Source organism: Tympanuchus pallidicinctus, unplaced genomic scaffold, assembly GCF_026119805.1.
Source record: "Tympanuchus pallidicinctus isolate F22 unplaced genomic scaffold, pur_lepc_1.0 scaffold7, whole genome shotgun sequence".
Taxonomy (NCBI): domain Eukaryota; kingdom Metazoa; phylum Chordata; class Aves; order Galliformes; family Phasianidae; genus Tympanuchus; species Tympanuchus pallidicinctus.
Genome location: NW_026294791.1, coordinates 9793122 through 9817863, shown reverse-complemented (window position 1 = coordinate 9817863; position 24742 = coordinate 9793122). Strand labels below are relative to the sequence as shown.

Here is a 24742-nt window from a genome sequence, read left to right as displayed (position 1 = left end):
AGATCTCAAGGCGTTTCTTTGCACTCTGATCTGATACAAGATTAAAGTCCACTGAAAACATAAGAGCAAACAGAGTCTGAACATTAAACATTTGGTCTAAAATCCTCCTGGATGATAAGCTCCCTGCTGTGGTGAGAGAGGCTGCAAGATGCAGTAGCCTTGCTGTTTGTTGCAGCAGGGTATCAGCTGCTGCTCCTGCAGCTGCACACAGACAGCCCTGGAGCAGCACAGGGTGCTATCACCCCCAGGGCCCCCATCCATCAGGAGCACAGTGTTGGAGTGACTTCTGGGAGAAAGAGCTGCCAGCCTCACATCCTTCCTGCAGCAGGACTTGGTCAGGGCAGAGTGTGTGGCTGTTGGCCGTGGTGGAAGGTAGGACATCAGCAGTGATGGCTTAGGATCAGGGGAGCACGCAGCAGTGGAAATAGCACCAAGCTGCATGTGGAGAGAGGACCTTTAGGGACAGCAGTAGCTAGTCATGGTCTTGGTATGATAGGAGTTCTTCAGGGACAACTTGACCTCTTTGCTGAAATTAAATTCTAAGCTGCTTTAGGAGGATGGGTCTGCTGCAGTCTCATGGCATCAAATAAGTAAACTATAACAAAATTGTAAAGGAACCTTTCTCACATAGCTGCTGCTTTCTGAATTTAGAGAATATAACGGCAAATATTTGGAAGGTATGCCATGTATTTTACTGCTGATAGAGTTCTCTACCACTGCGATAAGCTCCAGCCTGTGAAAGCCACCTTAAATAGCCTGAGTACAAAAGGCAGCTTGTAGCTTTAATACCATTTAGGGCTTCTGCAGCACCAGCAGGTTCCCAGGCACTTCAGCAGCATTAGCTGGGCATCCTGGTGTCCTGGGGAAGGCAGGCTCTGAGTGCCATTTTACAGCTGGCGACTTGGGCTCAGCACAAGTCTCACCATGGCTCACGCTGTGAGTCAGAAGCAGTAATACCTATCTTCCACTTTCATCTCTGTGCTTGAACCCATCGACCCGCGCTTGCTCCAGGCAGATTTAGTAACCTGAGGTGTAACGCTTCACCTTGGCTGAGAGAGCACTCTGTGATCTCTGCAAACCTTCTTTTGGTGCATCAACCACAGAGAACCGTGCTGCTGGTATGCCTGACAGTTATGATGCTGTATAACCCCAAATCCCGTCAGAAACCTGCATAGCCTCTCTCCAGAGCCATAATTGAGCTGCCATGGCTGCGATCCCTTGTGATCTTTTACTGCAAAATGTTTTCTATAGAAGTGTTGCCTGCAGGGCTGCTCTTGCCAAGTGAGTGTTTGCTGCCTTGGTGTTGTGTAGTTTGGAATGGGGAGCTGTTTCCTTGGTATAGACACCACATCTACCCTTGCTCCAAGCCATTGCAGCATGTTGGGGAGGAACAGCCTAGTGTGAAGCTCTGAGTAGGATCTTGGCCTCACTGTGTTTCCAAGAGAAGGCACTCTGCAGTTTTCTGAGGTCCTCAGAGCACTTTCTTGCAATTGTTACAGAAGAGAAATCTGTAAATATCGTTTTGGTGCTTCCCTGCAGAAGTCCCTACTGGGCTCTGTGTATGAAGTCTTTAATTCTCAGCAAGAGATGATAGCTGCAGGATCACTAGAACAGAACCTGGAGATCAGGCCACAAAATAGTGTTGTGAATGCTCTCATTTGTGGGACATCACTGATTCCCATAGCCTCATCCCTTCTTGCTCCTCCTCATGGAAGAGGTAGAAAAGTGTGAACAGAGCCAGAAAGGGAAAGGATGGCGAAGTTAGGAAGTGGTGACCTTTCTGTCCGCGTGGGAAGAAAGTCCTTTGCCCAGCTTTGTGTGAGTGAGCACAGACCTCCTGCTCAGGCTAGCAGCATGTAGAGAATGGCGTTGTCCCATTTCTTCCCTTGGCACAGCCTGTGGCAAGTGACTCTCTGTATGTAAGTGTTCCAGTCCCCCCACCCAGTCCTGCTAACCCCCGCTGTTGTCATTGTCATCCCCTTCCTACACGTTGCCCCTTAAAACTCTGTCTCCATTTTTCTCTCCTCCTTCCTTTCTCCCCCGTCAGTGGAGAGCTGAGGACTCCGTCGACCATGTAAGTACCACTTGTGTGTATTCCAGGTTGGAAAAGAGGGGTTTGGAAAATCGATTTGTGAATTTTGTAGACACAGTGCTGTCAAAACATCCTTTTCACTCCCTTAATGAGGCTGGAGAGTTACATTGTGAAACCTTCCACAAGCAGCAAATCCAGAGAAAATTGGCATTTAGATTGCTACTAAATGTAGAAAAGCAATTGACATTTCCTATAATCTGTATTTCCAGCTTGTTGTAGTGCAGTTTTAGGCAGGCTCAAGTGATTGACTCAGGAGGTGCATCCTACTTTCTGCAGTAGTTGGCCCACCGAGTTACACAGTCAAATTAGATATATAATCTTTAAACCACATTGATTGTAGTCATGAAAAATAACCTACACTCTCAACCATGACCTTTGGCTGAAACACACATAGTAATAAGAAAACAATCACATTTAAACAGTTAAATTCAATTTTTTCCATATAATTTTGAAATATCAAATTGGAGGAACAAACTCGAAAATGACCTTTTTAGAGTCAGCAATTCAATTACGTGCCCTACTGTGAGCTTCTCCGGCACAAAGCATTTCTCCTCCTGCTTTATATGGAGGAGTTGCACTCGGAGTGGCTTTGTCATGCCAGCACTGTGTTTACATTATGCAATCAGACTTTCTTTCATCCATCCCTCCTCTCTCTCCCCCCTCCTCCCCGGCTCGCTTGCTTTGCTCCTGGTGGCATGCTTTTGCGTGAGAATTTCTCTTTGCATGGATTTGGGAGGAGTGAATTCTCTTGGGATGTTCAGAGTCTGCAGGTTTTGTGTGAGTGCTTCCCTGCGGGTCCATTGGCACCGATCGGACTGCGTGTCCACTCACCCGCACGCACACACTGCTGCAGGGGCAGAGTTGGGATGGGACTCTGGTTCACACGGTGATTTTGGCGGGGTTCTTGTTGGTGCTCGTTGATTTTTCTCTGGGCTGGCTGGTTCTGCGATGGTAACAGGGCGATATTGATGAGTAAGCCTGGGCAGGTAACCTGAACCAGCAGCACCGACTGGAAATCAGCAGCTTTCATAGAGTGGGTGTTACTGGGAGGGAGTGATGAGAGACTGGCTGTGCTCCGAGAGGCACCGCAGGGATTATGGACAAAGATCAGAGCCTGGAGCAGCCCCTAAGAGTGCCTGAGCTGCCTCTCCTCAGCCAGTGGAGCTCAGCCCATCTCTGCTCTTATCATCTGCAAGGATAAATCACGAACCCTGAGCCTCTGCCTCTCACTCAAAAGCTTCCCAGCCCCTTCCAATGACTTGGCGAGTTACTAGTGCTGATGATCCCGATCTCCTTCATAGCACCCGTAGCTGAATGCTGTTCAGGAGTATCTGCCTTGGGTCACTGAGAGCTGCTCCGAGAGCTGTGCAGGCCTGGCCAGCGGGGCTTGGCACAAGTCACATTACCACTGGAGGCCAGGAGGGAGGAGTGATGCTCGTGCTTTGATCTCAAATAGAAGTGTGGAGCCGTGCCCTCCTCCTGCCGCAAAGGAAAACAGGGCATGCAGGGGTGCTATCACACTGCCTGCTCCCAGACCTCCCACAGTGCAGGGTTTTCCCTCCGGGTCTTGCCAGTGCCTGGTGCTGACCCCATCCATGCCTGTCGTGCTGTGCCATGCCTAGCAGGGAGGGCGAGCACGGTGCTGCAGCACTGCAGGTGCTCCTGCTCCGGGCTGCGCTGTTGCCAGAGACAACCTTAAAAACCCCCACGTGAGCCCCCAGGAGGTTTCCGCAGCTGGCTGATCTGGCTTCTGCTCTGGTTCACAGCTCCACAGCCCTCTTACTCTCAGGCTTACTGTGTTAGGGTTACAGCTGTTCTCTTTTCCCCTGTGCTGGCCACAGGTTCTGGTGGGTTCCCAGGAGTGCCAAGAGTTAGGGGCGAGGTGAGGCAGCTCGGTGCTGGAGCGGTGGCAGTTACCATTTGCTGGCTCCATGGGGGAGCGAGGCGAGACGTGTGTGCTTGGGTGCAGTGCGCGAGCGTGCGCCAGCAAGTGTGTCGGTGTGTTGCTGTTGGAGATGCTGATCCCCGTGCCCTCCATTTGCTCGCTCTGCTAACGGGTGTTTGCTCTTCTCATTTGCCTCTTCTCTGCCTCGTGGATGCACTCCCAGGAGACGGTCATTGGAGGCCTGCTGCCGGAAACCACCTACTCCGTCACGGTCGCTGCCTACACAACCAAGGGAGACGGTGCCCGCAGCAAGCCCAAGGTCATCACCACCACAGGGGCAGGTGAGCGTGGGGAGCGGAGATTGCAGCCTCGCAGGGGTGGTGGTGGTGGAGCCTCCCAGGAGGTGCCCCGGGAGTACGGGCAAGGCACCTATGCAGGAGGAACCGAGAGGGCTGGAGATGCTACAGAGGTCCATGCTCTTGTGATCTGCAGCCCTTCCTACAGGCTTTGCCATTGGATCACCTGAGCAAAGTGCAGCAAACAGACGGACACTGCCAGGGCCCACAAGAGAGCCATGAAACTCGTGGGCCTGAGCTCCTCTGCGTAGTCCAGAGACCTGGGAAGAGGAAGCCTAAAAGTCCAGGCCCTCCCTCAGCTTTGGAGTCACAACCTGCCCTCATTTTGTCCCCTGGCGCAGCAGGGGTAGGCGAGTGCCATTTCTTGCTTCCTGTGGTGACTGCAGTGCTGCCTAGGATGGCTGCTGGCGTGGTGGGCCCTCAGGTGCTTCTCAGCTCCACCTGGCCTTTGCTACCACCGCCTTCCCTGGCTTACATACCTCAGCCAACCTGCTCCTAGATCCGCGATAAAACCTGGAATGCAACAAATACTGCTGTAGGAGTGCTGCGGACACAACTACTAGGTCTGGTGATCCCAGCCAGTTCATTCTGCTCTCACGGTAGACTTGTACCCTGTGCCTAGTGCCAGGAGCTGGGGCACCCCAGCGGTCATCAGGTGCTTTCCTCTGGATGTGATCAAGCTTGCCTTTGGCGGTGGTATCAGCTAGCTGTCATTGTTTTGTCCTCGATTTTCCATTCATTAGACCTGTCCTTCAAAAGATAATCCTGCTGCTTTTCACACCAGCCTCAGGAATGGTATTTACCACTGGTTATTATGGGAATGCAGCTTGTGCAAACTGAGAGCATTTGTTCCTGGTGCTTTTAAACTGGAACAGCTTGCTATTTCCTCTGCACTGCATATGGGGAGCTTCAGAGGTAGTTTCCACTGTCACAGTCTCAAATGCTGTCTCCCTCGTGCCTCACCATGGTGTAAGCTCTGTTCATCAAATTGCTACAGCTGCCCTATGAACAGGAAAGCTTCCTAAAAACATCCCAGTGTTGCACTGTAAACCACAGTGAGTCTTCCCACATTATGATGCACATTTAAAGTTAATATTTTGAACCAACTTCAAAAATAATGTCTCCCATAATACTAGCTGCTGTTAGATGTTGTATTACAAGTACAAGGAGGATGGCACTGGCACTGGAGATTTAATTCTGTGTCTTAAATACCTACAAAAACACTCCCATAGCTGCCTTTGCGCTGGCTCGTCTGCAGGCTTGACCTCACAGGGGAGTGTTGGTATCGCCCTCTCATGGCAAAATGGGGGCATAATTCTGTCAAATACATGTTTCTCTTGTGCTCATCCGTGGGCTCAGGCATTTCAGAATGGTACACGAGTGTTAAGCTAGGTTTGGCTACAATCCCATTTTCATTTCCATATCAGTGGCCCCATCCCTATGACTCTGAGTATCTTCCCTATCAGTTCATTTGTTTACAAATCTGAGCTGATATGAAGACGCATCCTTTTTTAAACTGAAGGAGATCAAAGTATTAAACCATCAGTCTAAAGCCATCAGTTCCCAACCCGTGACGGCAACACCCCTTGACTTGTTCAGCCTAAACAAAAGTCCCATGGAACGCTTGTGTTCACCTCTCACATCGACACTGGCATCATGACTCTGTTCATCAGCTAAAGCAAAACGCATTCTGATGATAAACAGCCCGCCCAGCTCCGCTTGCTGCCACTGCAGATGGTAAAACTGCAAGGTTTCGGGATGAAATTAGTCTGCCTCCAGACAGACCAGGGTGCTGGACTCGGGCTTCTGTGTGGCTGGTGTCGAACTGCACTGGGGCCCCGTGGCCTGGTGCTGGGCACCAGCTGGAGAGTCTGAAGACCACTGATTAGGAGGACGGGATTCAGCTCTTCTCTGAGATAAATGGGAAGCTTTGAGGTACCTTACACCTTTCCTGTAAAAGGGGATGAATTTTGGGGCTGGATGTGGCTGGATTTATTGCCTGTTTAAATGGCGGCACATGGGAAAATGGCAGCCAAGAGCTGTCTGGCTCCAGCTTCCCTCACCACTGGATTAGGGTCATTCTGCCTCTATCCATGTGAATTGTCTGTCGTCCTCTTCACCCTGTTGTCTGAACTTTCCCACTTTCCTCAATCCTCACGGACTGAGCAGCACGGAAGCTGTCCTTCCTCTCCCTCCTCCCAGGCTACAGGTGGTCATTGTGTGTTTATGTTGCAGTCCCGGGGAAGCCCACCATGATGATTAGCACGACAGCCATGAACACAGCCCTCATCCAGTGGCACCCACCCAAGGAGATGGTAGGGGAGCTGCTGGGTTACCGGCTGCAGTACAGACGTCTTGATGAGGAAAAGATGAACACGATAGACTTCGGGAAGAGAGACCATCACTACACTGTGACCAACCTGCACAAGGGGGCCACGTATCTCTTCAAACTGTCTGCCAAGAACAGAGCTGGTCCAGGAGAGGAGTTTGAGAAGGAGATCACTACTGCAGAAGACGTGCCGAGTGGCTTCCCACAGAACCTGCGCGTGGTGGGTCTCACCACTTCCACCACAGAGGTTGCATGGGACCCCCCAGTCTTGGCGGAAAGAAATGGCAAGATTGTCAACTACACAGTGGTATACAGAGATATAAATAGCCAGCAGGACCTGGCTAACATCACCAAGGACACGAGTATCACTTTGACGAATTTGAAGCCTGATACCACTTACGACATCAAAGTGAGGGCCCGCACCAATAAGGGGGTTGGGCCGCTCAGCCCCAGCATCCAGTCTCGGACCATGCCTGTTGAGCAAGGTAAGCGGCCCTCTAACAAGCCCTAACATCAAACTCTGGCTCCAGGACAGGGACCTTTGCTTCGATTCACTTCCCTTGGCTCTGTCTAATGAGATCAGGTAGTGTGTGGCTCCCTAATGTAAAACTGGTTCAGCGAGGGGAGGCTCAAGGAAGGATTCCTTAAAGTTGTCGTTTGGGGGGGGTGCAAGGGGGGCATTGGTGGTAGCTTAATTGCTTTCATTGCTCCACAGGCACACTTTGCTCTTTTATCTGTACATGAAAGGCTCTTGCTTGAACTAGAGCAGACAGCTGGGTAGGATCATCTGCAGATCCAGTACCTGAGCACCACTGCTCTTTGATCATGGCAAAGGGCCAGCAGAGTGTGAGTGGAGGGGGGAAGAGAAGGCTGCAGTTCAGCCCACAGCTTCATTTCCGTGATGCTGGGAAGTATAGTCAAAAAGGGGAACTCTACTGGAGACTGGAGACTTGGTAAAAGGCTGCTGCTTTTTTCTCCTCGTATGTCACTTCTCTGCTGTAGCTGACCTCTCTGAAGTCTGCTGCTGAGTTAGACAAAGAGAGACTCAGAGCTGAGCTGCTGCCTGGCTCTGTCCTGACTTGGCCCACAGTGCTGAAAAATCTTGTTTTTTATTTCAGTTTTTGCTAAGAACTTCCGTGTCAACGCCGTCATGAAAACATCCGTGTTGCTGAGCTGGGAAGTGCCTGACTCCTATAAATCTGCAGTGCCTTTTAAGGTAAGCGTGGGGATGCAGAGCTGGCAATTAGCAGGTCTGGGAAAAGCAGCACCTTGACATGCTGCATGGTGTTTTCAGGCCATCAGACGTGAGACCAGCAGAGCGAGGTCAGATCGCTCACTGGTCTGGGGTCTTGTGGAGCTCAGATCTCCATGCCCAGGTTAGCTAGCTGCTCTTGCTTTTGAGCACCCGTGTGTGAACCATGATGCACAGAAGAGCACACTGCTTCTTGATTTCCCTCCTTTCACTCTTCTCAAGCCAGAAGATATTGTAATTTTGTTGATTTCTTTCTCTTTTGATCAGTTATGGAATAGACAGCCAGCACTTGCAGCTCATGGTAATAAACAGGAGTGAATAATGTTAGTTGAAGCCTACCAGCAAAGGATGCCATCCTATCTTGTCAGTAGCAACTTCTGCTATGTACCCATTTCTCCCTTGACAGCGCCCTTGAAACTTGCAGCTTGCCTTTTCTAATAGAGATGGGAACTGTTTGGGACCCTGCGATTACTGGTGCTTTGCTGATGAGCAGTTGCAGTGGTTGTTCATATGGTCCCAATGTGTGCTTTGCTCCTCCATCATCTCTTTTGATATCTTATACTTGGTATTTGCACAGCTGGGACCTACTGGTCAGGCTAGCAAAAGCTTGTCATGACGCCTGATTCAGAGTTGAAGTGTGAGAAATTACAGATGTGATTTAATCGTGAGAGACCACTGGGAATAATTGGTCTGAAAACCAGTCAGTGAATCAAACTAAAAACGACTCCTTCTGCAACAAGTCCTGTCTCAAACACGAGGATTGCTTTTTTCAATTACTGCAGAACGTCAGGGCAGATGCATAAATCTCAGGGGGTGAAAGAGAATAAGGAACGTCCTCACCCTTGGGGTGTCACAAGTGTGAGCAGCACAAGCTGTGGGGGAGCCATGGCCAAGGGAATGGGATGGAGGTCTGGGGCTGCGTCCACGTCAGTGCATGTGATCCTTGCTATAACTCTCCTTGTCTAGATCCTAAAGCTGAATTACCGTGATCAATAGCAGGCACTTGTTAACATGCAGAATTTAGCTGAGGCAGACAAGGCTTTTATGGACACCTCATGGTATTCAAAGTTTTCCCAAGCGAACGATGTGTTAGGATCAGTGTTCAGATAATCTGGCCGTGAGGAACTTCACTGATCGCTGTTACTGTGCACCCTGCCAAAGAACCAGGCCACTTCATCTTGCCTCATTCCTATGGTATAAAGCCCACATCTCTGTCTGGCAGCTGAGTGCACGAAAGGGACAGTGTGACCTTTGGAGCATTACTAACGCGTAAGGATGGCGGGGTGGTTGGGGGTAGCCAGGATCCAAGGGCATGACACTGACTTCTTGTCTCTGCCTGGGAGCTGTGACTGCTGGCACGATGACTCAGGATCTGCCCCTGCTGCGGGTTAACCCTCGGATGACACAGGAGCAGATGGCATCAGCCACTTACTAGCTGAAGAGCAGTCATGCAAGCAAGAGTGTTACAAGGATATTTCTCTAATAGTGTCTTCTTTCTGTTAATACTTGCAGGCTTGCAGACACACACGAGTTGAGGTGAGGAGCTAAGAGGGTCAGCTCCAGGTCGCTGACTGTGCCAGTCGAAGGAAATCCATAACTTTCAGGACTTTGATTTTTATAAACAAGGCTCACCTCTCTCCTCTAATTCGGGCACATGGGATGCTGAGGCCAGAGCCTAATATTGTAACTAGCATAGCAGATAAATCTCCATGGGAACAATTAGTATTATCTACACTTGATAAACAGTCTCACGCTAAATCTATGTCCCGAAGGGTGTCATATTCTACTTTAACAGATTTAATTAAAGTAGATATTGTTCTGACAATGAATAGTGGGACACAGGCAGGACTGTTGCTGTTTTTTTCATAGAGGTTGAACTGAGACCTTAGGAATTGTCATTGCTACCAAATCAATAAGGAAGGTTTTTGTTCTCTTTGGGGAATTTTCACAGCTTCTTCTGGTCGAGGAGATAAATTCCTTGTAAAATGTTGCCCAGCCTATGCGCTGGTGCAGAGGCATCATTCCTTTTCTATTTCAGAAACGCAGAAAGTCATTCTGGAGCTTTCATGGAACATGTAAGATAGATATGACCTTCTCCCTGGGGATACTGAATTGCCCTGAGACATTCTTCAGCTGAAGAGCAGGATGGGGGATATATTGGTTGATGAAGGCAGCATCACGAGGTGTCTTACAAATCTGGAGAAGGAGTAGCACGTTCTGAAAATGATTATGATGTAGGTTTGGATACAGCCCCTGGGAACCTGAATGGTGCTTTCTGACATAGTGTCCCATGGATGTAACAATCCTGCCCCTCAAAAAGTCAACTTCATCTACTTCTCCATCAAGTAATTATTTTCGCAGTGTTGCGCACTGTGTCATTTCACCTTTTAGTTCAATATATTTTTTACTGCCTCAAAATCAAACAGCAGACCTTCAGCAGTGACATTTGGACCCACCTAGCTTCTAGCCTTGCATATTCCCTCTTGTGAGTAAGAGCAGTACGAATGACATTTTACAGCAATCCATGGGCTAGTCAGCAATGTTTGGCAGTTCAGAGCCCTTGGGCCAAATTTGCTGCTGACTTAAGTAGTTATCAGTGGGCCATGATGCAACCTCTAAATAGCATTCCTGCTTGAGCTCCCGGGCATCTCCAGCTGTGCACGAATGACTGTTTGTGAGCCCTTACATTACTGTAAGGTTTGTGCAGAGACCTTACCTAATGGTGCATAACATTTGAGAAGACAATGTGTTATGGCAGGTAAAGGAACGTGGAACTGCTACAGCAGCAGTGAAAAAGGAGGAGGTTGGAGAATGATTTGGAAAGCGTTGCAGATGCTGATTTCACCATCTTTGGAAATGAAATTTCTGTTCATGGCAGTGAAAATCAGCCTGATATCAGGACTGGATCAGGGACTGTGTCCTGGCTGGTTCTAATACTGGGCAAGCAGGGAAACACTGAACTGAAGTGCCTGACCATCTTTTCAGCCTCCTCTTGCCCCAGGAGAACAGCTGTGTCCCCAGCAGATGTGTCGTGCACAGGCAGTTGGTGAGCAAGTGTCTTCCCTAGAGCAAAAGCAGAAGCAGTTGGTGATGCCTTTATTAGGGAGAATTCATAATGAGAATTTTTGTCTGAGAGGCAAGTGAACTCATTGTGAGCTTTGTATCATTCCAGCATATCTCTTAGTGTTTGAAGTTTGGTTTTGTTTAAGTATGTGTTGGAGCATGTGAGATGAGGTGAGATCTCACTGCTCCCCGTGGACTCTTCACGGTCTGCTCTTGTCTGGAACACCTGGGCATCCCCAGCCACCCTCCTTTTGACTGCCTTTCTGCACATGGGGCAGCCAGAGGGGGCTTGGTCTCTGCAAACCCCACCTTTATTTCAGTACTAGGAACTTATTTTTGCAGTTCATCCCTGAAGACTGAAGCACGTCAACAAACAAGTTGGACCATGTCTCTCCATTGCAGCTCCTCACTGCTGCTCTGTTACCTGTTGGGAATCCTTTCTCAGTTCCCAGCATCACAAAGCCAGGGCACAAGAAAAAATGGGGCTCTTTTTCTATCCCAGCCTCAATCACAGTGATCTGGAGATAATCTGAAGCTTGTCCTGGGTATTGCTGTTGTAAGCTTTGAAGCACTAAATACTGGAGCAGTGCTAATAAGCTACCCTTAGTCCCAGCAAGCCAGCAACTTTCTGCAGATTGATGCCACCTGCTGCAAAGGTGACTTGGAAGGAAAGTTCAGCCCCTCCCTTGCTGCCTGTGTCAGCCTGCACAGCAGGCTCAGCTGGCAAGAGATCTGTTCTACTTCAAGTCATTTTTCTTCCACAGAGCCATCTTCTGACTCTCATCTTCTGTTGGAGAGAGCACATTTACTGTGTGGTCTCTGCCTGTGGCATGCATTAGCTGCCACAGTGCAACATGCTCCAGTTCTGCCTCTGCCTGTTCTTGGCATGCCGTGTCTGCACCTTCATCACTGCCCTGCCGTGCTGGATGGAAGGAAGCAGGTGGTTTGTCCCAGCTGGGGCACAACCTCTGCTCCCTCCGGCTCTCCAACACCCCTTTGTCTCCATGGCTTTGGTTGAGTTTTAGCTTTGCAGAGGCAGCACTGAGCATTTTGGGGCACAGGAATTGTTCTAGCAAGAGGAAGAGCAAGGTTCCCAGAGCAGTGCTCGTGGCTGCGGGGCCTTAGCCAGGGGTAGGCATGGCTGCAGCAGGGCAAGGAGAAAAAGCCCTTAGCTGAAGGCTGCGCAGGGGGGCACCGGCAGCAGTGAAAAGCAGCGCTGGTCCCCTGCCCGCGGCCAGCGCAGCGCCAGCATCTGTTGTCATGGCAACAGGGTGTCACACCTGCAGAGCTGCCATTTGGTTCAGGTCCCGATCTGTGAGCCCTGTGCGGGATCTCAAAGACGTCAGCGAGGCACGTACCCCCCGGTCACCTTGCTGGGGGGTGGGAGGGTGCTCAGCACTAACCGTTTGATCAGGCATCAGTTGAGAGACACGGGAGTGCCACCAATTCAAAGCAGACAGGATTTTACACCAAAAGCATATTGCTTGTTGTAGCCTCTTGAGACAGAAAACAAAGAGCCATTCGTCTCTGTGCGAGGGCAACACATAGCCATCTGAATTCCTCCCCCAAAGCAGTGCTGAAAAGCCGTGCGTGTGTGGCACGAGACTGAGCACCAGGCTCTGCCCCTATCTGCCCCATTGCTGCGAGGCACAGGGAGCACTGCTCAGCCCTCTGCTGGGGGCTGCTCTTTTTTACCTGAAGATTGATGACTGTTTGTGAAGCACACGGTACCTGGACACCTCAGGGAGGGCCCACAGCAAAATTGTCATTTGTAATGCTGCTGTCGGCCGCATAAGCGTGTCTTTTTCCCATTTCAGATTCTGTACAATAGCCAGAGCGTGGAGGTGGATGGCCACTCCATGAAGAAGCTCATAAGTGACCTCCAGCCAGACACGGACTATTCTTTTGTGCTCATGAACCGTGGGAACAGTGCTGGGGGGCTCCAGCATCTTGTCTCCATCCGCACCGCACCTGACGTCTTGCAGAGCAAACCCATCGCCACCAACAAGTACATCCAGGAGGGAAAGTTCACGCTTACCCTTCCCAAAGTGCAGACCACTGTGCCAGTTCGGTAGGTGCTGTCTTCTGTTCATTGGTTCATTCGTTGTGATAGAACAAGGGGAAATGGTTTCAAACTCAAACTATTCAGATTGAGACTGAATAAAGGAGTGGTGAAGCATTGGAACAGGTTGCCCAGAGAAGTGGTAGATGCCCCATTCCTGAAGACACCCAGGGTCAAGCTGGATCGTGCTATGAGCAGCTGATGGGAGTGTAGATGTCCCTGTTAATGGCAGCGGAGCTGGAGGAGATGGACTTTAAAGGCTCCTTCCAACTCAAATGATTCTACTATTCTGCAAAGATAGATGGAGAGGGGAGTATCAGGGGCTGAAGGTGGGGAGGAGTGCAGGGTGGGCTCCCGCCAGCCTGAGGGCTTTGTGACCTGGGAGTGAATTTCAGAGCAGGCTACAGTACAGATCCAGGCATTTACCTGTGTGAACATGGGCTCATACTGCTGGCTGCTTCTGAGCAAATATTTACATGCAGTAAAATTAAGACAATTCTCTGACAGTTTGCCCTTGCCCTGGTGTGTATGCTCCAGATGCTACCAGCAAAAACGCAGTTCAGGATCAGGGGGAACTTTCTCTGACTCTGTATATAATATCCTTTAAATAAATAATGGCTAAAGCCTCAAGGAGATTAAAAAAGCGAGTTTGTGGAAGTCTTATTCGTTACTGTGGTATCCTTGTGCTGAATTCCCTCAGGGTTCTTGCTACAATCCGATTATATAAATGTCCTTCTTGCAGCTCCTACACCACCCAATGGAGATCTTCATTAACCTGATGAGCGCAGAAAGGAGAGTTCCCCTCTCTGGTACAGCTGGAGAGCTGGCCTCCTCCTTCCTGAGCTCTTCTGCCACTCAGAGGGCAGGGAGAGGAGCGGGTCATCTCGGGGAGGGATGTGGAACGTGTTCCTCAAAGCCCCGTGCTCACGCTTTCCTTCCTGCCAGGTGGTACTACATCGTGGTCGTGCCAGCAGAGCAGAGCCCCAGCAGCCCAACAGCGCGGTGGCGGACGCCTGATGAGATGGAGCTGGACCAGGTAGGAGCATGAAGCAGTGCTGCAGTAGAAGTGTCCTGCAAAATCTGCACAATTCCCTGCACACTCTTGTTGCAGGCTGTCAGCATTCACCCGCAAGTGCAGATTGCCCAGTGCAGGAGCAGCACACTTGTGGGTGCTGGCAGAATCCCACACAAGGGCCTGTAGGCTCTTTGTTCCCCACATATAGCCACCCAAAGAAATAAGGAAAATTCCAAGAAATCACACACCCAGATTCGCTGAAATCACACACGGGTCCATTAAGAGAACAAAGTTGTAAGCTTTGAAGCACTCAGAAATTACAGAGTGTTAGAAGATGTAAGTCAGCCCCTGCTTATCATTAATCTTTAATTACATGATTGCAGAGTCTTTTCCATGGGGTCCCAGCTCGCTCCAGGTATGGGTGGATCTGTTCAGCATGTGAAGCAGAATTGTGTAATGAAGAGCCATCATTTGTAGTTCCCCTGCATCCTGTCCTTGCAAAATCTCGAAAATAACACAAGGAAGACAAGAGTAGGATGAGAAGGGGTGGTTTGGTTTTGTGCTGTAGGTAGCTGAAGGCAATTCAGAGAGCTGGTTTCTATCTCTAATGGCTTTACCTAGTCCTGGGCAAACACTGTAAAACACCATTTGCATTAGCAGTCACTGTTCTGCCTTTTTTTGGAGTCCTCAGTTTGAGATACTGAAGCCTTGCTTGGAAAGCCTGAGCATCCCCAGCTGCAGAGAAAGGTCAGTAGAACTCTGATACAGTCAGTGCAATAAAACATGCTCAGTTTTCTTTAAAAACAAAACAAGCTGATGGCTTTTCAATTTGACATTCAAAATTAGTGGACATTTTTTACATTTATGTCCTTGTGCCTCTGTTCTCTCTCTGTAAAATGAGGATAATCGCTTTCATTTCACCTCATATGGGTGTTTGGAAGATAAGATCATTAATGTTTGTGAAGCACTTGTAATATTACAGTGATCAGCACCATAGAAAAGCCCACGAGGAAATTATTAATTTTGTCTTCAGAGCTGGGTTTGAATAGTAAGCAATAAACAAAGCCTCGGGCTGCATAATGCAAAGAAAAAAACAAAATATGGCAAAGCTGCTCCTTGATTAAGCACTGTCTGTCCTGTCTATTGAATGAGGCAGGGGAGCTACAGAAAAGATGGTATGTGACCGCGTCATCAAGGATTCTAACACAGTGCACTGCTGAATTATTTTTGTACAGGTGATAATAATTCTGACATCTAATTTTTCAGGATCTGAACTTTGCAAGCCTAGCATTCCTTTGGTGCAGACTTACAGTGTGTTACATATATAGGTGGCAGTAACATCCAGCAGCATCAATCAGTGCTGGAGCCCTGTGGTTTTGTGGGGTCCATCCACAAACAGCTATGTCTTCTGCCACAGAGCCTCACAGACATTCCAGCCAAGGTGCAGGAGATGTGTACTGGGGGAAAACTCCACCATCTCTCTGCCTTTTCCCCCTGTGCTTACTCCAACGTGCCTCTTAGGAAGAAGCCAAAGGTGGACTGATGAGAGGAAAGAGTAGGGGGTGCCTTACAGGGCTGTCATGGTTGGAGGGTGAGCTCAGTGCTGTGGCTTTGTGTGCACATCTCTGTCCCCAACCCTGCAATAGAACCAGCGTTCCCTATCTGCCCTGACAACACTCATGTGTTTCATGCCTCCTCCTTCACTGTAGATCTGTGCAAGGTCTGGTGTTTGTTTTTATTCATTAGAAAAACATCTTTAACATCTGAGAGTCTTTCTTAGCAGTGTAACTGAATTTTTTTGTGTTCATATCCTTTTCCGTGAATTTGTGGCTGACTATGAAATTTGCCATTTTTGCTCCAAACATCCCATGAAATCTGTTATCACTGAGTGATTTACACAAAGCTCTTCCTGCAACACAGCAGCAGGTGAAATATGGAAGCTCTGACGGAAGGGAAAGACACAGCAAATGTCACTTTTTCCCTATACATCAGTGTCAGTTGTAATTCACGTCCAGCGTCCATAAAGAATTCCTGACTTACTGCACATACCAACACCTGGGCCAAAAAGCATGGCTTGGTTCCCTTGTAGACCGTTGGGATGATAGGGGCTACATTGGGATGACAGGTTTCTTTGTACTGCCGTGTCCAAATCCAACCCAGTGTCATTTCCCTGCCTTCCTTCCGCCCTGCTGAGCCTTACAGCCAGTACGGTGACGGCGTCAGGCGGTGCCACGCTAGGCGAAGCTGTAGTGATGCACCTTGTTTGTCCCCAGTTGCTGGAGGCCATAAGCCAGGGCAGTCAGAGCAGGCGCCAGCGACGCCAAGCAGACAGACTCAAGCCCTACATTGCTGCCCAAGTGGACGTGCTGCCTGAGACCTTCACTCTGGGGGATGAGAAGAACTACAAGGGTTTCTACAACAAGCCCCTCTCTCAGGACCTGAGCTACCGCTGCTTCGTGCTGGCCTCGCTGGAGGATGGGGACACGGTAAGGACCTTTTGCTGGGGGCACAGGCTGGCACAGCTGCATGGGCTCGGGGCGGGTAGGGCCTGAAAGCAGCGTGGTGGAGCTTTCTCCAAAGAGGAAAGAAGGAGGCTGCGTAGCTGGTGTCTGCGAGCCAGGATGTCTGTGGGAGCTGACTTGATAGATGGTGTTTTTGGAGGGAAATGGCACATGTGTTTGACATAACAGATGAGAGTGGAGGGCAGTGCAAACACACCCACTCTGTGCAGGCTTGGTTGCGGCTTGCTGAGCTGTTCCCAGACCAGAGCGTGACACGTGGTTGGCATGGGAGAGCTTCTAATCTTCCTTTCGGCCTGTGAAAAACAGCCCCATTGCAAAGTTGCCTTTGTGGCCCTTCTCTGGCCAGAATCCCATCTCAGGTGACAAGTGGGAGAAGTGAACCTGCCTCCATTGCAGGGCTGTCAGCAGGGCAAAGCCACACCATGCACGTGCCTACTGCACCCCAGGCTTCTAGCTCCTGTGCCTCACCTTGCTGGAGGCAAATGGGCCGTACCTTTGTCACCAAGCACTGGGGCTGTGCTGGGGAAAGGAGTGGCAGTGCACAAAGCAGAGAGCAGCACCAGGAGGCCTTTCCACCAGCATCCAGCTGTAAACAGGAAGGGCAGGAGTAGCAGTGGCAGCGACTGGTGTGTAAATAATGGAAATAATAAAGATGCACGGAATCCTTTGGGCGGCTTCCAAGCTGTGGCTTTTTTCCTCGGCCTCATTTGCTTGTAATGGCTCATTAGGGCTGGTCAAGTTCTTCATTTCTCATCCAGCTCACGTGTTCTTGTGGCAAGATGCGCATGCTGGTGAAGGGAGGAGAGTCACAAAGTAACAATAAGGTAAAGCAGATGCCTCCAGGTATGCTCTCCTGGCAGTCTCTGTTAAGAAGAGATGACCATAACCAGATGATGAACATCATCTTCTCCCTAGCGCAGATCTGCCACAGCCCCCCAGTCAGCTACCAGTGGGGCTTTTACTCCTAGCTGCCACCTCTCTGCATCCGTCGCTGCATCACACCCATTTTCATTTAAAGCCTGAGACATTCTTTCCAGGGCTGTGCACCATCTCCCTCACTCAGCTCCTCTGAAATTGCTTGCTGTGTCTCTGGCGTCAGCAGACAAGTGGAGCATCACCATTTTTCAAAGGTGGAGGGGAGGGTGATGGAAACAACACCTCTGTCTGAGCTCAGGGGCACCTGCACCTGTCAGTCTGCTGTTGGAAATGCCACTGAGATAACAGCCCTTCTGACTTCTGCTCCTGCCTTCTCTTAAAAGGAGGCATTTCCAAAAGGTTTCTGCAGAAACGTGAATCTTGTGTCCTCCCTTGCACAAAGCTTGGAGATAGACGTATGTTTTCTGGGTGCACAGAGCAGCAGGCTCCTTCTCTCTGCCCACTGCAGCTTGATCTAGCTGGGTAGAGCCAGTATGCCTTCTGTCCAGAGCAGCCCTTTGCCCCTACAGAAAGAAGCCCCAGGCCTTCAGCCCCTTCCCTCACCTCTGATGGAGCATCTTCCTGTTTCTGCCATGCTCAGAGCTGCACCCTGCCCTGTTGCACCAGGGGCCAACGGGTTACAGTGGTCTCGAGCATATTTGCTGTAGGAACAGAGCTGAACCAGGAGCCAGCGGCAATGTCAGTGACACGAAAAAAAGCTGAAAAGTTACACAGTCAAAGCAGCAGCCTCCTCCTCACCCCAACAAGCCAGTGGCATTTCTGTCCACTGATAAAGCCGAGGAGAGCAGCGAGGATGCTGCACCTGCATGCTGCCAGAAGGAAGGCACAGATAAGAGCATCCTCTGTACTCCACACGTGTGAAACCAGGCTGGCTGGGATCAAGGGCACCTGTGAGAGGAGATCAAATTGTGCGGCTCAGTGGCTGCAGCATGCTTGATGTTTCTCTCCCATCCCCTCACATGCACACAGACAGAAGGGCATGTTTAAACTCCAACCTTAACTTGGGCGATTCATAGACCCGCAGGCACCACTCCAGTGACCAAATCTTTCTGCAAGAGCAGAGCATTCCCAGCTCCCCATTGCAGGGCAGCAGGTGCTGCTCAAAAGCCACAGGCACAGAACTGAGACAGCCCTGGCCCTCGCTAACAGGGGGAAAGGATTTCTTTTTGCAGTGTTTAACCCTGCTGAGTTGAGAAGGGGCAGCACAGTTCCAAAGCCTTAGCAACAGCAGCAGAACAGGCCTGGTGCGCTGTCACTGTGCTGCAGGAAGGATTTGGGTCTCTGCTAATCCTGTCTCACTGGTGGGGCTGGAGAGCTGGCACTTCAGGTTGTAAATCACTGGGCTGCCAGAATGCAGAGATCTCTGGAAAGGGACTTGTGAGCATGAGCCCCTTTCCAAGGTCTGTTTATCAGAGCAGAGACATTAGGAAGAAAATGTTCCTGTCATTTTGTTCCTTTAAGAAAACCGCCTAGCCCAGCAGGGGGTTTCCTAATATAGCCCTGTCCTGGAGAGATGTGTTGATATCAGCACAGCAGGTATTACAAACCACTTAGGAATCATCAGCCAGCCCCACTGTGCAATTGGTTGGGATTCAAAAGCCTGTGATTTGGCTCTGAGAGAATCCAGGGCTGGCAAGTGGCTCGTAGCTGGGCTGCTCCGGTTTGGCACCTCGGGGCCAGGTCTGCTAGCCAGAAAGTTGCTGGCACGGAGTTGTCTCATACCAGGAAGAGACTGCTTCTGCAGTGGGACCTCTGCTGATGCCGAGAGAGGGAGGATATGTGGTTTGAGAAGCAACACTGTTCCCTGCTAGGGGAAACCTCGGTTTCAGGGATGTGGCTGTTGCTTTAGCCTAATGGATGCTTGCTTTTCTCTCCCTCTCCTGCGGTGCTGTTCAGAAGAGATACGCAGCCAGCCCCTATTCAGATGAGATTGTGATGGAATTGGCTTCAGCGAAGCAGCAGGACGAGCCGGAGATGCTGTGGGTGATGGGACCTGTCCTGGCTGTGATACTAATCATCATCATCGTCATCGCTATACTCCTCTTCAAAAGGTGAGATATGCTCCAGGGTGTTTGCAGGTACAGCATGAGCACTGCAGGTGGTGGCACCTTCATGACCCTGCTTCTGCCCTTCAGGTATGGGGAGCCCAGGTAGGCAGTCCTTCGGGGTCACAGGGAGGAGAAAGATCTCTGCCTGGTACAAAGACTGCAGGGTTGGATATGTGGAAGGTAATTAATGTCAGCCCAAGGACACAAAGCTGCTGTGGGTTAGGGAAACCTGTAAGCAGTGGGACAAAGGAGAGCAGCATTGTCCCTTGAAGGAGCCTGATCACTCTCTGCTCTCACAGCTTGGATTTGCATCACCAGGGATGTATGTAGCACTGCGTGCTTTCTGAAATTGCCTGCTGGAGCTCTGGCACTGCCCCCACTGCTGTGAATTCTGACAGGGGGAACAGGATGAGAACAGGGCATGGATATGGCAGGCTGACATCGAAGTAGGAGCTCTCCTCTTGAGGCCTCTGGGTCCTGGCTGCTGTGTCCGTGCCAAAGCAGCCGCCTGCTTCAGAGTGGGTAGCAGAGCGGTCCTGCTACAGCTGTAGCTGTGGTGTGAGGCAATTGTCAGTCCTTGCAAGGAGCTGCAGATTGCATTTGCATGTGTTCGCATAGCCTGTTCAATTACACTAGGTCACATTTTCTATCAGCTCAGCTCCAAGGTTCTGCTCCTCCTGGACTCTCTATTTACATATGTATCTGTAGCTAGGGGAAGGGAGCTGCTTTTGTTGTCTGATTAAATGGAGCTCTGCTGTGCATGTGCAGTCAGTGCCTTTCTGTGTCAGTGATCTTCTCCTTTTTCTGTTTCTGCTCTTCCCTGGATCTAGTAAACAAGAAAGGTAGGAATCCATTTTATCTTCTTGTTTTGCTAAAATTTCAAGTCTATTTCCCTTTGTAAATATCAAGCCTGCAGCTGGTAAGGGGCATCTTTGTTTTTGGGAGCATGAGGGCATGCCAACCCTGGGGGTTTACAAAGACTTTATTTCCTCAAAGGCATCACAGGCTGACACAGGGAGATGGTTCCAGCATAAAGACTTCCCAGATTGTTTTCGCAATTAAATTAGAAATCCAGAAACTACAACAACAACAGTTACATGTGTTTCATTCTATTCTCAGTCACTTCAGACTGAGAGCTATTCTGGCAAGAGTGCAGGTGCATTCTTGCATTCTGTAATGAGGAAATGTTAAGGGAATACCAGACAATTGGAAGAAATAAAATGTTTGCTGGACTTGAAGTTGAAAAAATGGTCCCCTCCCCCTCTACCAGGGAAGATCTGCCTGTGGGCCCCACAGGTGCTGTGCCCACCTTGGCACAACCCAGAGATAAGCACCAGGAAGCAGCACAGGCCCTCTGTCCTGACACCCAGTATTCCTGTCCCAGCCAGCAGCGTGTCTGCAACCAGCACTACCCATGTGCTCACAGGGATGCTGTATTATCCCTCTGCTTTTTGCCATCTGCTTCTTCAGAGGCATTTTCTCCTGAAGGTACTCATAGAGCATATTCACAATTTCAGATCCACAATGGGAATGAATTGAAGCTGAGTAGGGGGAGATAGCTTGGGGTCTGGAGGTTTGTTCAGCTGTGGCCCCCATTAGGTTAATGAGAGAGATAAACATTCATTCTATGCTGTGCCTGTTCCCCAGCAAAGCTGGGCCATCTTGCTCAAGGGCTCAGGCTGGCACACAGTAGCACACTGCACATCCTGCCATGCTCCTGAGAGGAAGAACAGTGCTTTATTTATTTGCCATGTATTTTTCTTTCTTTCTAGCAAAATGCTCAGTCCTTGAGCTCTTTTGTCTCAGTCCAGGCAGCTAAAAGGCTTCTGAGACGTTGAGAAGACACACTGGTGCTCCCCACTGAACAACCCCAGTGTCTGATGCAGCACAGACTGCAGATGGAGCTGCTCATGACCTGAGCTGCAGAGGGAACACTGATTTCACTTGTGATTTACGCATTAAATTTTACCATTTCTATCACTCGTGCCAACCCCGGCATGCACAGCTGCCAGGGGAAGCGACAGCACCCTGTGCCTTCACTGAGTGCTTCTGATGGTGCGTGGCTCAGTGTGCCCCCTCCAGAGCTGCAGCTGCCTCTGTGCAGGGCATGGCAACCCTCAGGGTGCTTCAGATTGCCTCTCAACGGAGCAGAAGGCAGAGAATGGCTGTTGCAATTTTCTGGATGGTAAATGTGCTAGCATTTATACAGAGTATAGCAGTGATGCAGCTCCCTCTTTTGAAGAAAGCATCAGGTCAGCAGAGGGGTTCACCATCAGGCAGAACCCATTTTCAGGCTGTAGCCAGAAGACAGAGTCTCTGCATATTGCTGCATGCTTAGCATCTTGGTAAGGCGTCAGGATTGGCACAGGCTCAAAGGGACGGTGCTCCCGTCCTGCTCCTACCCAACAGCTGGGAATGTCCAGTGTATTTGTAACACAGAATGAGAAGTGGAACTTAGAGAATTGCTGGAAACCCTTTTTACAGTATTAGATTTTCTTTAGTGTTCACTTGTCCACTTTTTGATTGGATGTGTCCCTGCTTTGCCTGTGAATTCCAGCAAGAGCCCGAGGTGGTGGCATTGCTTTAGGCATAAATATAGCATGAAGAGACAACAGTGTATTTTATTGTTCCATTAATACACGCCTTGGGTGCCTTCAGCCATTCAAGACGTATATTAATGGCCCAATAAAATACACCCTGAAGAGCCTTTACACTATTATATTACAGTGTTCTATATTTAAATATGTCTAATACGTGAGGAAAAAAATTTTGATTATATCCCTCCACTACAGGAAATAGTTCCTAGAGGGAGTGCAAGGAAATGAGATCTTGCCTCTGTCTGCTTTTTCTCTGGTCAGTGTTACGCAGAAGTTCTCATTTCAAAGTGCCTCACTAATCAAACCTCTGCCATCACTGAAATACAAACACTTCTGTCCCATAGAAGGGAAATTGGATGCACAGAACAGGACGTGACCTGCCCGGAGCCCCAGGGACCCTGAGGTTGAGCTGGGTATCTGGGACACAGGGACACAGATTCCTTTTCAGGTTGGTTGATGCCATTCTCTGCCAGAGCTCACCTGCTTGTCTCCGTCCTCTCTGTGTACAGGAAAAGAGCACACTCCCCCTCTTCCAAAGATGAGCACTCCATTGGCCTGAAGGACTCGCTCTTGGCCCACTCTTCTGACCCAGTCGAGATGAGGCGGCTCAACTACCAGACTCCAGGTAGGGAGCAGCAAAACCCCTTGTGTCCTACCTGCCCTAATTCCCCTCTGCCAGATCCCCGCACCAGAGAGGGAGTCTCAGTCCTGCTCACCTAGGGACGAAGAGCTGCCTGCAGCCCCTGCTGCTACCCAGGCAGTGCTGGGGCCTGGTGATGGGCACTGCTGGTTTCAATGGCCTCTGTCCAGATGGCGGTTCAGGAACAGCTGTTGCTTTCTGCATAGGACTGCTCAGTGCAGAGCATCTCCAGTCATGCCTGCACTGGCCTCTGGTGCCTCAGGCTGTAGCTGTGTGACAGCCTGCAGAGGCAACTGTACTTCCTGCTGCAGAAAGGTCTCATGCTGCTGCTTTGTGTCTGTAACGTCTCTGATGGCACCAAAAGCACGGTGCCTGTCATTGTCACGATCAGAGACGGGCTCACCCCAGCTCATTCAGAGCCTTTCAGAAAGCCTGAGCCATAGATGAAGTGGAGGAGGGCTTGGTTTTGTGATGGAGGGAGCAGTTCGGCAGTAAATGAGGCACAGCTCTTTTCTAACTCGCAGCTCCTCCTGGTCTGTAACCTACTTTCCTTTTCCTCCCGCTGCTCATTCATCTAAAAGCTTTCGTCTAACAGGAGGGTTTTGAAGGGACCATTTCCTGATGTAAACGAGATGTGCCTGGCAGGGAGGGGGAGCGGAGCCTTTCCTGGTGCCGCTCACAGAGGTCTGAGCCTTGGCTGCAGCAGCGCAGACCTCACCAGCATGTCTCCCACTGTGCCAGAGCAGCTGCCAGAGGAATTGCAGCTCCCAGGCAGGGCTGGTGGCAGCTCTCACGGGAAGGATGCAGCAACAACCTGGCAGTTGCCAGCCCACCTGGCACAGTAATTGGCCGCAACATGGACCAGCGTGGGAGGAAAACGCTGTGGGGAGCAAGGGGGGGGAACTGCAATGGGGAGAGAACATCTCAGTGGGCAGATGGCAGCGAGAAGCAGTGACACACAGTCAGCAACAGTGTGCAGCTCCCAGAGGAGGAGCGAGGTGTTGAGCATGGCTGCTCTAGGACACCTGTGCTTGGGGACAGGTCTCTGTGACACATCCTACAGCCCAGGAACACAAGAGCCGTCTTGTTATCTGCTTGTGGTTCACTTCATGGAGGAGTGTAACAGCTTGGGCTTACAGCTGCTCCAGCAAAGAGATGGGGTTGTGCAACAAGAGCATCCTTCGCTAGAGCTGTAGGAGGGATCAAGAGCTGCCATCAAAAAGAAGAGCAGTCCAGGAGATTTCTTCTTCCCCACCTGCACCTAAGCATAAGCCAATGACACTGCCTTGTTTATTAATTTTGAAGAGCTCTCTGGAGAGAAAAAACAACCCAAAGAGTCCAATGCACTGGAGATGCAGCAGTGCCCTGTGATGCTCCTTGCCAGCACTCCCCGCCAAGTGACAGCACCACATCCTTTCCCCCCACCCTGCGTCACTAATGAGGCTCTGCAGGGCATAAGCAGATATCATGTGGCTAGCAATAACTGCTCCAGCTCCTGACAGCCTTGTACTCGTTAACAAGGAGGCATGGAAGGCACTGAGCCCAGCGGGCCCATGTTGCCGCTCTGTCACCCGCTGGTGGCCCAGGTGGTGCTGTGTGGGTGCACTGACAAGAGGTGCTGGCTACTGGCCCAGCACACCTCAGTCCCCCTGCTGGAGTGTGCTGAGCAGGGAAACCTTGTTTAATGCATAATTAATTGGTCTGCTGTTATTAAATATTAAGCTTTCTCGTTTTCTTGGTTCTGACTTCAGACAGGGGTTACTTTCCCCACTGCCAGCCTGCCTGTACTAACAGGGACCGACAGTACTAATGTACTGCTTGGCTAAGTCCAGGGCTGTGCAGTGTCCCAGTGTGCCATGACAGGAGACCAACTGAGCTGCAGGAGAACTGGGGGCTCTGAGCACCGAGCAGAGGCTGCTGGGGCTGCATGCAGCACAAACCACCG

At 50.2% G+C, this 24742-nt stretch overlaps 1 protein-coding gene across 10 annotated transcripts in view; it reads left to right on the top strand.

Annotated features, from left to right (window-relative positions):
• PTPRF (protein tyrosine phosphatase receptor type F) overlaps nucleotides 1–24742 on the top strand; it is a 341929-nt gene that overhangs the window by 295003 nt on the left and 22184 nt on the right. For 4 of the 10 annotated variants that reach the window (XM_052666105.1, XM_052666109.1, XM_052666107.1 and 1 more), the window contains 9 exons: nucleotides 2048–2074; nucleotides 4201–4318; nucleotides 6569–7147; nucleotides 7781–7878; nucleotides 12795–13048; nucleotides 13985–14075; nucleotides 16328–16540; nucleotides 19409–19563; nucleotides 22667–22782. In XM_052666105.1, coding sequence (XP_052522065.1) covers nucleotides 2048–2074; nucleotides 4201–4318; nucleotides 6569–7147; nucleotides 7781–7878; nucleotides 12795–13048; nucleotides 13985–14075; nucleotides 16328–16540; nucleotides 19409–19563; nucleotides 22667–22782 — 1651 coding nt within the window. The remainder of the gene's footprint in view (nucleotides 1–2047; nucleotides 2075–4200; nucleotides 4319–6568; nucleotides 7148–7780; nucleotides 7879–12794; nucleotides 13049–13984; nucleotides 14076–16327; nucleotides 16541–19408; nucleotides 19564–22666; nucleotides 22783–24742) is intronic. The other 6 variants (XM_052666110.1, XM_052666108.1, XM_052666106.1 and 3 more) reach the window with 3 other exon arrangements.